Here is a 12305-nt window from a genome sequence, read left to right as displayed (position 1 = left end):
GATCATGTATATAACTCAGAATCGAGAACATCCTTCCGACGGCTCAACCTTACATATCCATCCTCATAATCCTTGCTACTACTGCAAGTTATGCCAGTTAAAGCATTCTTAACTAGTATAGATTTCACCAATGACATCACCTGAATGCCTAAATCAGGCCATGACACGCACAAAGTCCCTGGGATCTTCTTCAACTGACATCGACCCAACAGAGCAGCAGCCAAACCATCCACCACACTTCCTGATGGGTAGTAATCTAAACCTTTTATTAGAGATGAATCTCCCGCCTCAGAATTTTTTCTTTCCAATGATGTTTCCAACTTGAAGGCACATGCCTCATCGAATGAAAGCTTACCTCGGAAGTTAGGGCTTTTAATAGAATCTAAAATCAAAACTCTCTGAGGTATGATTTTTTCACCCATGATCAACTTTGCTACTGTGTGAGATCTCTCTGAAGAAACAGCAAACTGAACCAAGACGATCATAATCAACTTATCATCATCATTGAGGGAATATATGTTGCATGATTTGTCTTTAAGTGAGGGTTCAAGAGAGTTTCCAGCGCAAGGGATCTCAGGGAGAACAAGTGCCCCAATAAGAGTTTTGGAGGACAGGTGGTGTAAAAAGTGAATGGATGGGGAAGATTTGGCGATTATTAGGAGTGAAGGAGAATAGCTACACTTGGAATCGGTAGATGAGAACACCAGAAACGGAGATGGCAATGGAGGTGGCGGTGGTGTGAAGTTGTTGAGATCTTCCAACAAAAATCTCGATGGTGGTGGGATATCTGTTATCACATCATCCATCTCTTCTATCGAATCCTGCAACCAAGATATCATTTAATTTGACATAAGCAAGTTTTATGGTGTGAGCTTTGAGAAACAGTCATATGCCAAAATTAGCTCAGGTGCAAAGGAACCATCAAGTTTTCAGAATCAGAGCCACAGTATAAAATCAAATCATTCAAGGTACAACTAAAAATAAGTGAATAATAAGTTGTAGCACGAGTAAATTGAAGTGCTTTACCTACGTAATCTAGTTTTCAATCAAAATATTCATGAAAAAACTAAAATAATCCAAGCAAAGTCATCTTATTGGTCGCTAAAGGTGCAACATTATCAAAAGTACGGTATTAAGGAGTAACATCACAAAAGCATTTTTCAAGCAGTTCGAAATTCTGGAATATTTGAATCCATGTATACAGTTTGCATAATATTTGACATACGCCAAATTCATAAAGTAAATGTTAACTGATACAAAAATTGTGTAAGTTTACGATTCCACTCAGCATCTGTTTTTGATATAATTATTAGATGCTGAAAACTTAAGTTATTATAACCAAACAACTTCAATACAAACTTCGACTCAGATAAGATTTTTCCTTAATTATGTAAAACCATGCAGCCTAAAGGAGCAACTACTTTTTATGACACTGTCTGTACATGAGAATGGGAATATAAAATAGATATGTTTACAGGAAAGCTTTCTCAAGATTGTAATATTGGCAAAATTGCATCAGTAGGTAATAACTAAGAGTTTATGGAACATTCGGAGGAAAACAAACACATGGAAAACAAATAAGAATGAAAAACAATCGAATTTAGCATATTCAAACAAAATAACCAACATCTCTTCATAATTTTACACTTGAGAAACAGTCAGAACATGTTGATTGAATTAGTAAAAAGCTGAAGCTAATTATCACAGCTTCAAACAAAGTTAGGTTTAGAATTTGGTCAGCAAAATAGCAATACCAATACACCTACAATTGGTATTTGCAAACAAGAAACCGCAAACAAAAGCATATTAGTTCTCCTTAATGCAAAATCACGTTTTTGAGCTGAGACATCATAAATTACTCAAAAATTGTTCTAAATAAAACAATTTGGCCTCATATACTGAAACAGGTAAACATATGCAACGTTCCAATAATTTCAAAGCATGCCACTAACTGTCAACACTACTGAGAGCAAGAATTAGAAGAAAAAAAGAATAAAAGAGCTGAGACTGCATCTCTTAGACATAACAAAAAATATGTTGAGTTAAATAGAGATCAAAAGAAAAAGGAAAACGAGCGCGACTAGCTACCAAAGAAAGAGCGAAGAAGTTATCCGAATGTCAATTAACTGGCGGCCCCGCGGCGGTTCTGTCTGGTTGAGCGGTCGGATCTACAACGGAGAGGGCTGGCGGCGCCGAGGAGAGAAAACAGGACCCCAATATGAAACAAAAATCATGTACCTTTGCTACAAAAGCTTTTGTGGCAAGTTACTCGAACATTTATGCTAAACAAAACCACTTGAACATTTTAATTTTAATAATAAAAAATATAATTTTTTTGATAATCGTTTTCTTTCCATACAGTCCAATTTTAGTGAACAAAATATTTTAGAACATTCTTTAGTACAGTTTTTCAAAAAAGTATAGATTTTTATTTTTATTTATTCCAAACATTATCCATATATTATATCACAAAACTCTTGTTCGACGGATCTTCTATTTAGGTCACTCATAAAAAAAAAAATTATTACCTTTTATGCCAAAAATATTACTTTTTATTGTAAATATAAGCATAGCTAACCTGTCTCATAAATAAATATCTGTAAAATCATCTTATAAGAGACATACTCATATTATATTCCTACTGTTTTATTCGAAAGTTAACTATTATAATATAAAAAAACACATAAACTCATATGAAGACGTCTCACTGTTCAATTTTGTGAGATGAATCTGCGATTTGATTCGATCCGTAAAAAGTATTAATTTTTATGTCGAAAATGTAACTTTTCATTATAAATATAGATCGGATTGACCTATATCACATACATAGATNATTTACTTTCTTAAGTTGAAATCGAATTCAATTTTAAAATTTAATATATATGCAATTATATAATAGTGTTTTTATAATCGAACCGGTCAGTCCTTTAAAAACTGTTAAATCGGCCTGACTAGTTCAGACCAGAAAATTATGTACACACACACATATTGACAAATTATTTAAATAATTAATATATAAAACTTTTAAAATCAAATAAAAATTTTATTTTTTTAAAAAAAATAATTTTTAAAATTTTCATATCGAAAAGGCAAAAATTTTATATCGTACCAAATATTGTGTAAAATAAATTCAGTTGGAAACTTATTCTTCAATTAAAACTTCAGAATTTCTCCTGTAAAAAAAAAAAAGAATAAAACATAATCAGTAAATATAATAAAAATAATAATTTTATTTAAATTTATAATTTACTCATCCAGTTTTTTTAAATTCAAAATGTCAATGTCAAGGCCCATACTATAATAATATGTTGGCCCAAACTAGGAAAAACAGCCTACCACCAATATGGAAGAACCTCAAGGAGGATTAAGGATTAAAGCATTTTGATGAAACTAAAGTTATTTAATATTTTTCTTGATGATTGACACATAATATTTTGTTCTATTTATATCTGGAAATATTATTTTAGTGTATTTATTTATAATAAACATTTTTTAAAATTTAAAATTATATATAAGTTGTTGGATGTAATAATTGTCCATACTGAGTAAAACAATCGAAACGTGTCGTTTGTGATGCTGTATAGTTTAAAAGATTTGATTTGCACCGTTATCAGCAACTATAAATTTTGATAAAACGACAAGCGCTCAGCCCTAAAATTGGTATCAAATACAATGTCACAGGTTCGATTCTCATTGATTGCAAAAATTGTAATTATTAAGAGAAAGATTGTTGGATGCAATAATTGCACTTGATGAATAGAGTAATCGAAACGTGGCGTGTGTATTGTTGTGTGGTTTAAAAAATTTGATTTACATTGTTACTACATACGATTTGATAATTTTTCAAGAAAAACATAGTGGAGGCTGGAGTATCATTTTTACCATAGGAAATCTGATATGAGTTGAAAATTGCCTCTCGGGAGGTGCATTTATTGGAAATCAATTCTCACAGAGTTAGGTGTAACATTACTAGTTCCTCAATGTGAGTTAAATATACTGTGAACATTCTTTCTCTTTTCTTTTTCTTTTTCCCTTTTTCCTAAAATAAAAATAGTAACAAATAATTATAAAAAATAAAATACTAAGTCAGAATACATTTTTTATTACTATCTCAGAGATATCTCAGTTTGATTTATATATTTTTTTTCTAAGTAATTACTAGGACAAAGTAAAATATTTTAATTTATATTTCATATATTCAAAATATAGATAAGAATATTACATGAATACATAATCAACTAATCAATTTTATGTACAACATATTTTAAATATGATTACGAAACTGAACATTCTGGATGTTGGCCAACTTTCTGAGCCCGAGAAGGCAGTTCTAATTGACACATTTAACACACCATCTACTCCTTGATAACAAATTGTACACCACTTACTTTATTTTTTAAAATGTTTTCATATCATCATATGTTTCTATAATAATTAGTATGATAAGAAAGTAATCGAAACGTGACATTTGTGTTGATGTATTGTATAAAAAATTTGAGTTATACCGTTATCATCAATTATAATGTTTGATAAAGCGACAATCACTCGATCCTACAATCTACTAAGAGACATATTTTAGATACAATTAGTACAAAACAAGAAGAAATGAAAGGAAAAAAGAAGAAGAAAGAACACATATAGAAAGACCTTTACCTAGAAGTTGCTACCCAAGCTTGTATTACTAAAGCTAACAAATACAATGCCTAGATAACTCCAGCAGTTGATGTGTACTCTGCTGAAAAATGCATGGATGCACTATACGAGTTGGAAGATGATATTGATGATGAAAACTTATTCGTAAAGGCAATTAAGTCATTCCTTGACCCAACATGGCAATCCCTTTTGTGAAGATGGCTCAAAGACATAAATTAGCTTGGATTAGCAGTTTTTCGATTTTATCGTAGCTCATTAAGTTACGATCTTGTTTGTGTTGTCAGATTTGTAGACTTATAATGTTGTTCTTTGTTGGTTTTTTAATTAAAATTTTGATATATATGATATATTGCTTCTGATTTGTTGAATTTTTATTTATATCTGGATATTAGTGATGATACATGGTTGTATGAATTTCATGTTTGTCAATGTTAATTATTTTGAACTAAATTTGCAGGTAAAATATATTGTGGATTGTTCACACTTAGGTTATATTCTTCCTAGTCTGATGATGAGATTGAGGAATTGAGGCGATATCAACTAGTGCAAGTTCGTAAAAGAAAAATGTTTAGTATTCATAGAACACCATGTAAGACATAAGCTTTAACAAAAATAGTGACTAAACATTGTGCTCGAATTTCGGATCGCAATGGATGCTTTTAGAAGACTTTGAAACGTACTTAGATAAAGACATCATATATCATAGTATTATCAACTCAAATGTGGAATGCATTGAGATCAAATTGATAAAAGTTTATTGATATAAATCATGTCTTTTTTTGCTTTCAACATTAATAATGAGATTTGTATGCTTTAAATTTTGTACATTTTAAAGCACTTGTAAATTATTATTTTTTGCTTTCAACATTTTAAATGATAATTGGTATGTTTTAAATTTTATTCATTTAATTATGCAATAAATGAGAAAAAAATAAAAATAAAATCAAATACAAACATATAGAAAGGAAACTTTTCAATCACAAACAAGAAAAAAAATGAAAAAAAGAAACTTAAAATTGTTCTTCTAAAATAGTTATACAAACACATTTTAAATTATTTTTAACTTTAAAAATATTTTTTTAAATAGTTTCTAAACATTTTTTTAAACTATAAAAACGTTTTAATAAAATAGTTATCCAAACACAAATTTATATCAAAACATCTTTTTAAAAAAATTATAAATTTTTTTAAAATAACACTTTTAAAATGTTTTTAAAATAATTATCCAAACGAGCCCTTGTCACTCGCCAGTTTTAGTAAAATAATTGTTGGCCAACTCAGAGGGGATATTAATTAATATAATTAATACATAGGCATTGGGAGTAGACTTTCACATTGCACAGTAATGACTATTGACACTGATCTTGAAACTCGCAGTTTATCATAAAACCAGACAGCTATCCATTTCCATCCTTTTATCATTATACCTAGTTTGGGTCAATGTAAATACAGAACACTGNGGTGATAAATATTTATTGTTATAAAATCTACATACATACTCTCGATCCAAGTTGTTTTTCTCAGAACAATTCAAAATTTGACATCTACTAGCTAGCTGTATCTGTTCCCAGCATTCGCAGAACATTCAAAGAACTCGTCTAGATGAAATAATCATGAATGGATTTTGAATTCTTTATCATGTTTGTTCCAATCATTTGCGGAACGTTCGAAGAACTCGCCCAGTGCTCATGACAAGGAGCTTAACCTCCGATTAAAGAAACGATGGATTTCGAATTCTTTGTAAGAGATGTTTTATTTTCAATATACAAAAGCTTAAAACATTCTTTTTTGACGAAGAAAAGCACCACATGAGCTCATACTTATCAATCTAATCCCCAACAAGTTAAGGACCATGGCATACGTGCACACGCAATGCATTTAACTGTAACAAGTAAGAAAGGGACTTTATTGTCTTCAAGTTTTTGAACCAAAAAACTCGCACATTTAATTCAGAAGCCTTTGGGTTTTTGGCCGATGTGTCAGAAATCTTGCACAGTTGCACGTGAAGCTGTTTTTATATATAAAATAAGAGTCAGCAAAAGCATTTAAGTGTCAACATCCTCCAAGCAAGGCCTAGCTGCCATAATCAATATCGACCATTAAAACAAAGATCCGACTCCGAGCTAATCCAAGAAATTTAGTTAGCTGACCATTATTCTATATTTCTAGAAAAATTTTGATGTGAAATTTGAATTTTCGGAACAATCCCATGTAGACTTCATAACTAGTTGTGGTCTACATGTAAGCATTCCATCTAATAGGTCATGGAAGGTATGGGCGAAGAAAGAGACGTCCGTTCGCTCGTTATAAATTAGATTAAGGTGCATACTATTTTAGCTTTCGAAATCAAATTAATCGTATCATAGTCTCATATCGGTGTCATGAGTGATTTTGGGCAGATACATAATGAAGAGTCTACACTATTTTGAGGTATGTCCTAATGATTTTGATTTAGGTGTTAGTTTACTCCTAACTGCAACCCAAGAAGCTGTAAAATAAAATATCTATCTAGAGGAATGTTGTCCCCATGGTGTGCAAGAAGTTCCAAAAATTGTCTCAAAGTGGAGCCTAACTCAAAGTTAAAGTCGATATCTAAACTTGAAAAGAGGAAAGACAAATCATCAGACAAGGAAAATTTAAAGGGGCCTCTCGTGTCTAATTCCAAACACATAAAAAGACAGTAGATGGAAATTTTAGTAGGGAACTCTGGCAAAATAAAAACAAGGCAAATGTGCAATCAAACCAACAGCTATCCCTTTTGGAGGCAACATTTTCTATCAACAAAAAAAAGAATCCATTTGGCAAATAGACTACCATCCAAGAATGTGATAATAGATGCAAAAAGGGGCAAAACGACATCGATAACATAATTGTGAAAAAAATTAGTAACAGTTTCGTTTCGTCGTCTTCGTATCGTGTTCGATCAACTGTTAGTCAAATGTGGAGATTTTGTTTATGATTAAACAGAGAACTTAGTGAGTTGCATTATATCAATCAATGTAAATGGTCCACAAAGTGACCAAATTTCTTCAAGATTTTACATCCCAGTAAAAGGATAAATCCTGTCTTTATGAGGGCAGTGACATGAGACACATAGAGAAGATTGCACATAAGGTATTTTGTTACAATAATGGCCATATATGTAACTTACTCACCTAGATCATTTAATTTAACCACATGCAAGAAGCCAAAAACACAGTTGGATTCACTGCAAAATTCACATGAAAGGCTGCCCTCGGCTGATGACAAGACAGAGAATTAAAGGTCTTCATATTAAGAGTGTACTGGAGAGAGTCATTTCAAGCTATTTGAAATCATTGGTCTTATACATTCTTAACCATTTGTAGAGTGGGCCTTATCTGTATCCCCATTAGAGAAGCAGCTTTATATTTATGAAGAAGACAGGAGAGTAAGTAAAGAATGGGTTTTTTCTGAACTTTAATTATCTTCGAATCATGTTGGCCTCCCGTAGGTCCCTTTTAGTCTTTCGAACGACCCAACGATCGATCAAAGCAAAAATAATAACATAAAGAATAGGGAGATTTTCATGTGCTAGGCGACTAAAGTATCTTCAACTTAAAAGGGCTCAAAAAAATCTGATTACAAGCGAGTTTTAGTTCCCCTATAAAGTGCAGTGCCTTCTGTAATAAAGGCCAGAGAAGTTATTGGGCAAAGACAGCTAAGCAGTACTTTCTGTGAAGACTTCTATGCATGTAATTAGAGCCAAGTAGGTATAGTGCATTTGCTTGCATCTATTCAAGAAGATTGCAGATTGCCCAATAACAAATTAAATCGGTACTCTCCAAAAGGGTTCAGCCTTTCTTGGATAAAAGAGTTGTAAATTGCTATTTTTGTACCACTTTCAACAATGGATTCTTCAAAAATCCATGAAGAAACTGAAGAATGTAGCAGCAATGAATCGGGGTGGACGATGTATATCGCATCACCAGACCGAGAACTCGATTACGATGATTATGAAGATGAAGAGGAGTATAGCAACGGTGGACAAACATACACAAAAGATCCCAAAAAAGACGCTCATGAGGATGTCGATAGCGATGACTCGATGGCTTCTGATGCATCCTCTGGCCCAAGTTATCAAGGCCATTTATGCGAAAATGTCGACAGAATTCACGGTTCGGGCCATGCAGGGAGCGAAAGAGGAAACAAACAAGTTGACAAGAAGCATCAACAGCAGGAGAGGAAGAAACAGGTTGAGCAGAAAAAGGAAGCAAAAGATAAGGATGGAAACAAGAAAAGAAGTGCTGCAAAATCAAAGGACAAGTAGCATCCTTTTTTACCTCAGTGAGGAATATGCACAAGCTGGTATATGCATCCACTTTGTAGTTTTCGATTCCCTGTTTTGTGAAATATATCGAGTATCAAAACAGCTTGTGCTAACTGTGGTGGCTTTTGAGTTCTGTAAAATCTTCACTTGTAAAGATGCAAAAAACTCACTTTTGCGGCACTATGCTGAATTTATTCAATTTTTACACATTAAGGTTAGTTGTCTGTCATGCTTACGCATATCTGATTAATAGATTTAGCATATACTTTCTTTTTTAACACAATTAACAAGAGTCGTAGATAGTAAACAAAAACATATATTCGTTAACAAAATTGGTAACTTGGAATTTATACAGTCCGTCCTTGTTTACTATGCTTAAATTCATACTATTCATCACTCATCAGTACAGTGAAATTTAGCAACTACAGTGGAGCAACCTCTGTATCCATTTCTTTATGCTCCAGGCCCTTTGTGTTCGACGTAATTTGTAACAATAAACCAACAAGATGCTGCCTGAATACATATAAAATGGATACACATGTTCCTGTGGGGACATCATGAATCTGAATTAGTGGGATTCATTGTTTGGTGAAAATGACATTATGCTTTGTTATACCATATGACAACGATAACTAAAAAAGGCAATAATGAAACATACCCTTGTAAAGATATTTCACTACAGTACCCATATTTTAACTCCAAATGTAGACTTGCCTTCTGGTGGCATGTGTTTAATGAAATTAGCCGAAACAAAGATCAACAAAAAATTTCCTTTCGGATTAATAAAGAAACTAACCTTAGTTAGAAAACAAGTTCTTTCTGAAAACCAGCAATAGAAATTAGAAACACGTGGATTGCTACAAGCCTACAAGAAGTTAGGGATGAAGGCAAAGACAAACCGATTTGGTTGGATCAAACAAAAACCAACCCCAACCCTTTGAGTGGAGAAATTGCCGCCCAAAAATTCCACTAAAGTTTGGGCTCAAAAGTAAGGATAATGCCTTGCCTGACACATTAATTTGAAAACTGGCCTCTGCTGTAAGGATCAACTTTGAGTATCTTCAGTTATTCATATTTATTCCAGGAATGAGGGAGACTGTTTCCACAACAACCCAAAAGAAAACATACGGATGGATGAAGGCATGCCTCACAACATATACACATACATTGATACATAAACACAGAAAGAGAAATGCTAAACCATCCAAGTTCAAATATTCGAAAATACCCATATTCATGGTTCAAGAAATCATAGACAGTGGGGGTCGTAATAAAACTTATGCTGATAGACGACCATTCCTTCAGATAAAGACTCCGTAAAGAGATGAATTTAGTTTCACTCACAACAGAGGACTTGGCTTAACATTATGACTATCAATGGATTAATGGGCTAAACAAAGAGTCTTAAGCAACAAAGTGATCCCTTTCCCCCTGCACCAAATGAGCTGGCCATCTCTAACTCCTGTATGCTTCAGCATAAGCAAGACTTGAAGGCCAAAAAAGTAATACGGATAGCAGAATTGCTAGCAAGGCAAACGGACTCTTCGCCTACCAAACCGCCTGTCAACGTATCTCCTTTGCTAACTCTGGTGAACCTGCTTTGGCAAGAATGATAACAACACAAAGTTTTGGATAGAACGGACGAAGGACTCGGGATCATGAATTAAAACTATGCACTGGAAGGTGATTTCTTTCCTGTTTAGTCCCTTAAATTAATAGTATCATCAACTTTTGAAGTGGTTCCTTTACATTAGAGACAGAAATGGGGAATCCTTTCTGTACTTGTTTTTAGAGTGAACACGAACATACAGTCGGTCCATAACGCATCAGTTTCTCTGTCTCGGGATTTTCTTTCAACAGCTTGGGTGGCCAATGAATCTGGCTGGCTTCATGTCTGGGGGTTGATTTCATACTAGCATAAGAGTAAATTATGTAAAATCAGTAGTTTAAAATTGATTTGAACATATGACGTTCATAACCCACGTACACAAATTAAAATCGAGCATTTATATTNGTAAAGATATTTCACTACAGTACCCATATTTTAACTCCAAATGTAGACTTGCCTTCTGGTGGCATGTGTTTAATGAAATTAGCCGAAACAAAGATCAACAAAAAATTTCCTTTCGGATTAATAAAGAAACTAACCTTAGTTAGAAAACAAGTTCTTTCTGAAAACCAGCAATAGAAATTAGAAACACGTGGATTGCTACAAGCCTACAAGAAGTTAGGGATGAAGGCAAAGACAAACCGATTTGGTTGGATCAAACAAAAACCAACCCCAACCCTTTGAGTGGAGAAATTGCCGCCCAAAAATTCCACTAAAGTTTGGGCTCAAAAGTAAGGATAATGCCTTGCCTGACACATTAATTTGAAAACTGGCCTCTGCTGTAAGGATCAACTTTGAGTATCTTCAGTTATTCATATTTATTCCAGGAATGAGGGAGACTGTTTCCACAACAACCCAAAAGAAAACATACGGATGGATGAAGGCATGCCTCACAACATATACACATACATTGATACATAAACACAGAAAGAGAAATGCTAAACCATCCAAGTTCAAATATTCGAAAATACCCATATTCATGGTTCAAGAAATCATAGACAGTGGGGGTCGTAATAAAACTTATGCTGATAGACGACCATTCCTTCAGATAAAGACTCCGTAAAGAGATGAATTTAGTTTCACTCACAACAGAGGACTTGGCTTAACATTATGACTATCAATGGATTAATGGGCTAAACAAAGAGTCTTAAGCAACAAAGTGATCCCTTTCCCCCTGCACCAAATGAGCTGGCCATCTCTAACTCCTGTATGCTTCAGCATAAGCAAGACTTGAAGGCCAAAAAAGTAATACGGATAGCAGAATTGCTAGCAAGGCAAACGGACTCTTCGCCTACCAAACCGCCTGTCAACGTATCTCCTTTGCTAACTCTGGTGAACCTGCTTTGGCAAGAATGATAACAACACAAAGTTTTGGATAGAACGGACGAAGGACTCGGGATCATGAATTAAAACTATGCACTGGAAGGTGATTTCTTTCCTGTTTAGTCCCTTAAATTAATAGTATCATCAACTTTTGAAGTGGTTCCTTTACATTAGAGACAGAAATGGGGAATCCTTTCTGTACTTGTTTTTAGAGTGAACACGAACATACAGTCGGTCCATAACGCATCAGTTTCTCTGTCTCGGGATTTTCTTTCAACAGCTTGGGTGGCCAATGAATCTGGCTGGCTTCATGTCTGGGGGTTGATTTCATACTAGCATAAGAGTAAATTATGTAAAATCAGTAGTTTAAAATTGATTTGAACATATGACGTTCATAACCCACGTACACAAATTAAAATCGAGCATTTATAT

At 33.5% G+C, this 12305-nt stretch overlaps 2 protein-coding genes across 2 annotated transcripts; one reads left to right on the top strand and one right to left on the bottom strand.

Moving 5' to 3' along the window:
• On the bottom strand, positions 1–2260 carry LOC140978667 (uncharacterized). Its single transcript, XM_073443862.1, has 2 exons — positions 2089–2260; positions 1–821 (listed from the first exon to the last, which is right to left on the bottom strand). Exon 2 carries the CDS (start codon positions 804–806, stop codon positions 3–5), a length of 804 nt encoding a protein of 267 aa, XP_073299963.1. The 5' UTR covers positions 807–821; positions 2089–2260; the 3' UTR covers positions 1–2.
• A 6051-nt stretch (positions 2261–8311) lies between these two features.
• On the top strand, positions 8312–9123 carry LOC140978639 (uncharacterized). Its single transcript, XM_073443838.1, has one exon. It carries the CDS (start codon positions 8522–8524, stop codon positions 8939–8941), a length of 420 nt encoding a protein of 139 aa, XP_073299939.1. The 5' UTR covers positions 8312–8521; the 3' UTR covers positions 8942–9123.
• The last annotated feature ends 3182 nt before the right edge of the window (positions 9124–12305 follow it).

This window comes from Primulina huaijiensis, chromosome 6, assembly GCF_012295235.1.
Source record: "Primulina huaijiensis isolate GDHJ02 chromosome 6, ASM1229523v2, whole genome shotgun sequence".
NCBI lineage: Eukaryota > Viridiplantae > Streptophyta > Magnoliopsida > Lamiales > Gesneriaceae > Primulina > Primulina huaijiensis.
Note: the sequence above shows the minus strand (reverse complement) of the source record. Positions and strands in the feature narration are given on the sequence as shown.

Bases quoted from the DNA above. Each gene is read 5' to 3' on its own strand.
- LOC140978639 (XM_073443838.1), top strand. From the start codon at position 8,522: ATGGATTCTTCAAAAATCCATGAAGAAACTGAAGAATGTAGCAGCAAT.
- LOC140978667 (XM_073443862.1), bottom strand. From the start codon at position 806: ATGGATGATGTGATAACAGATATCCCACCACCATCGAGATTTTTGTTG.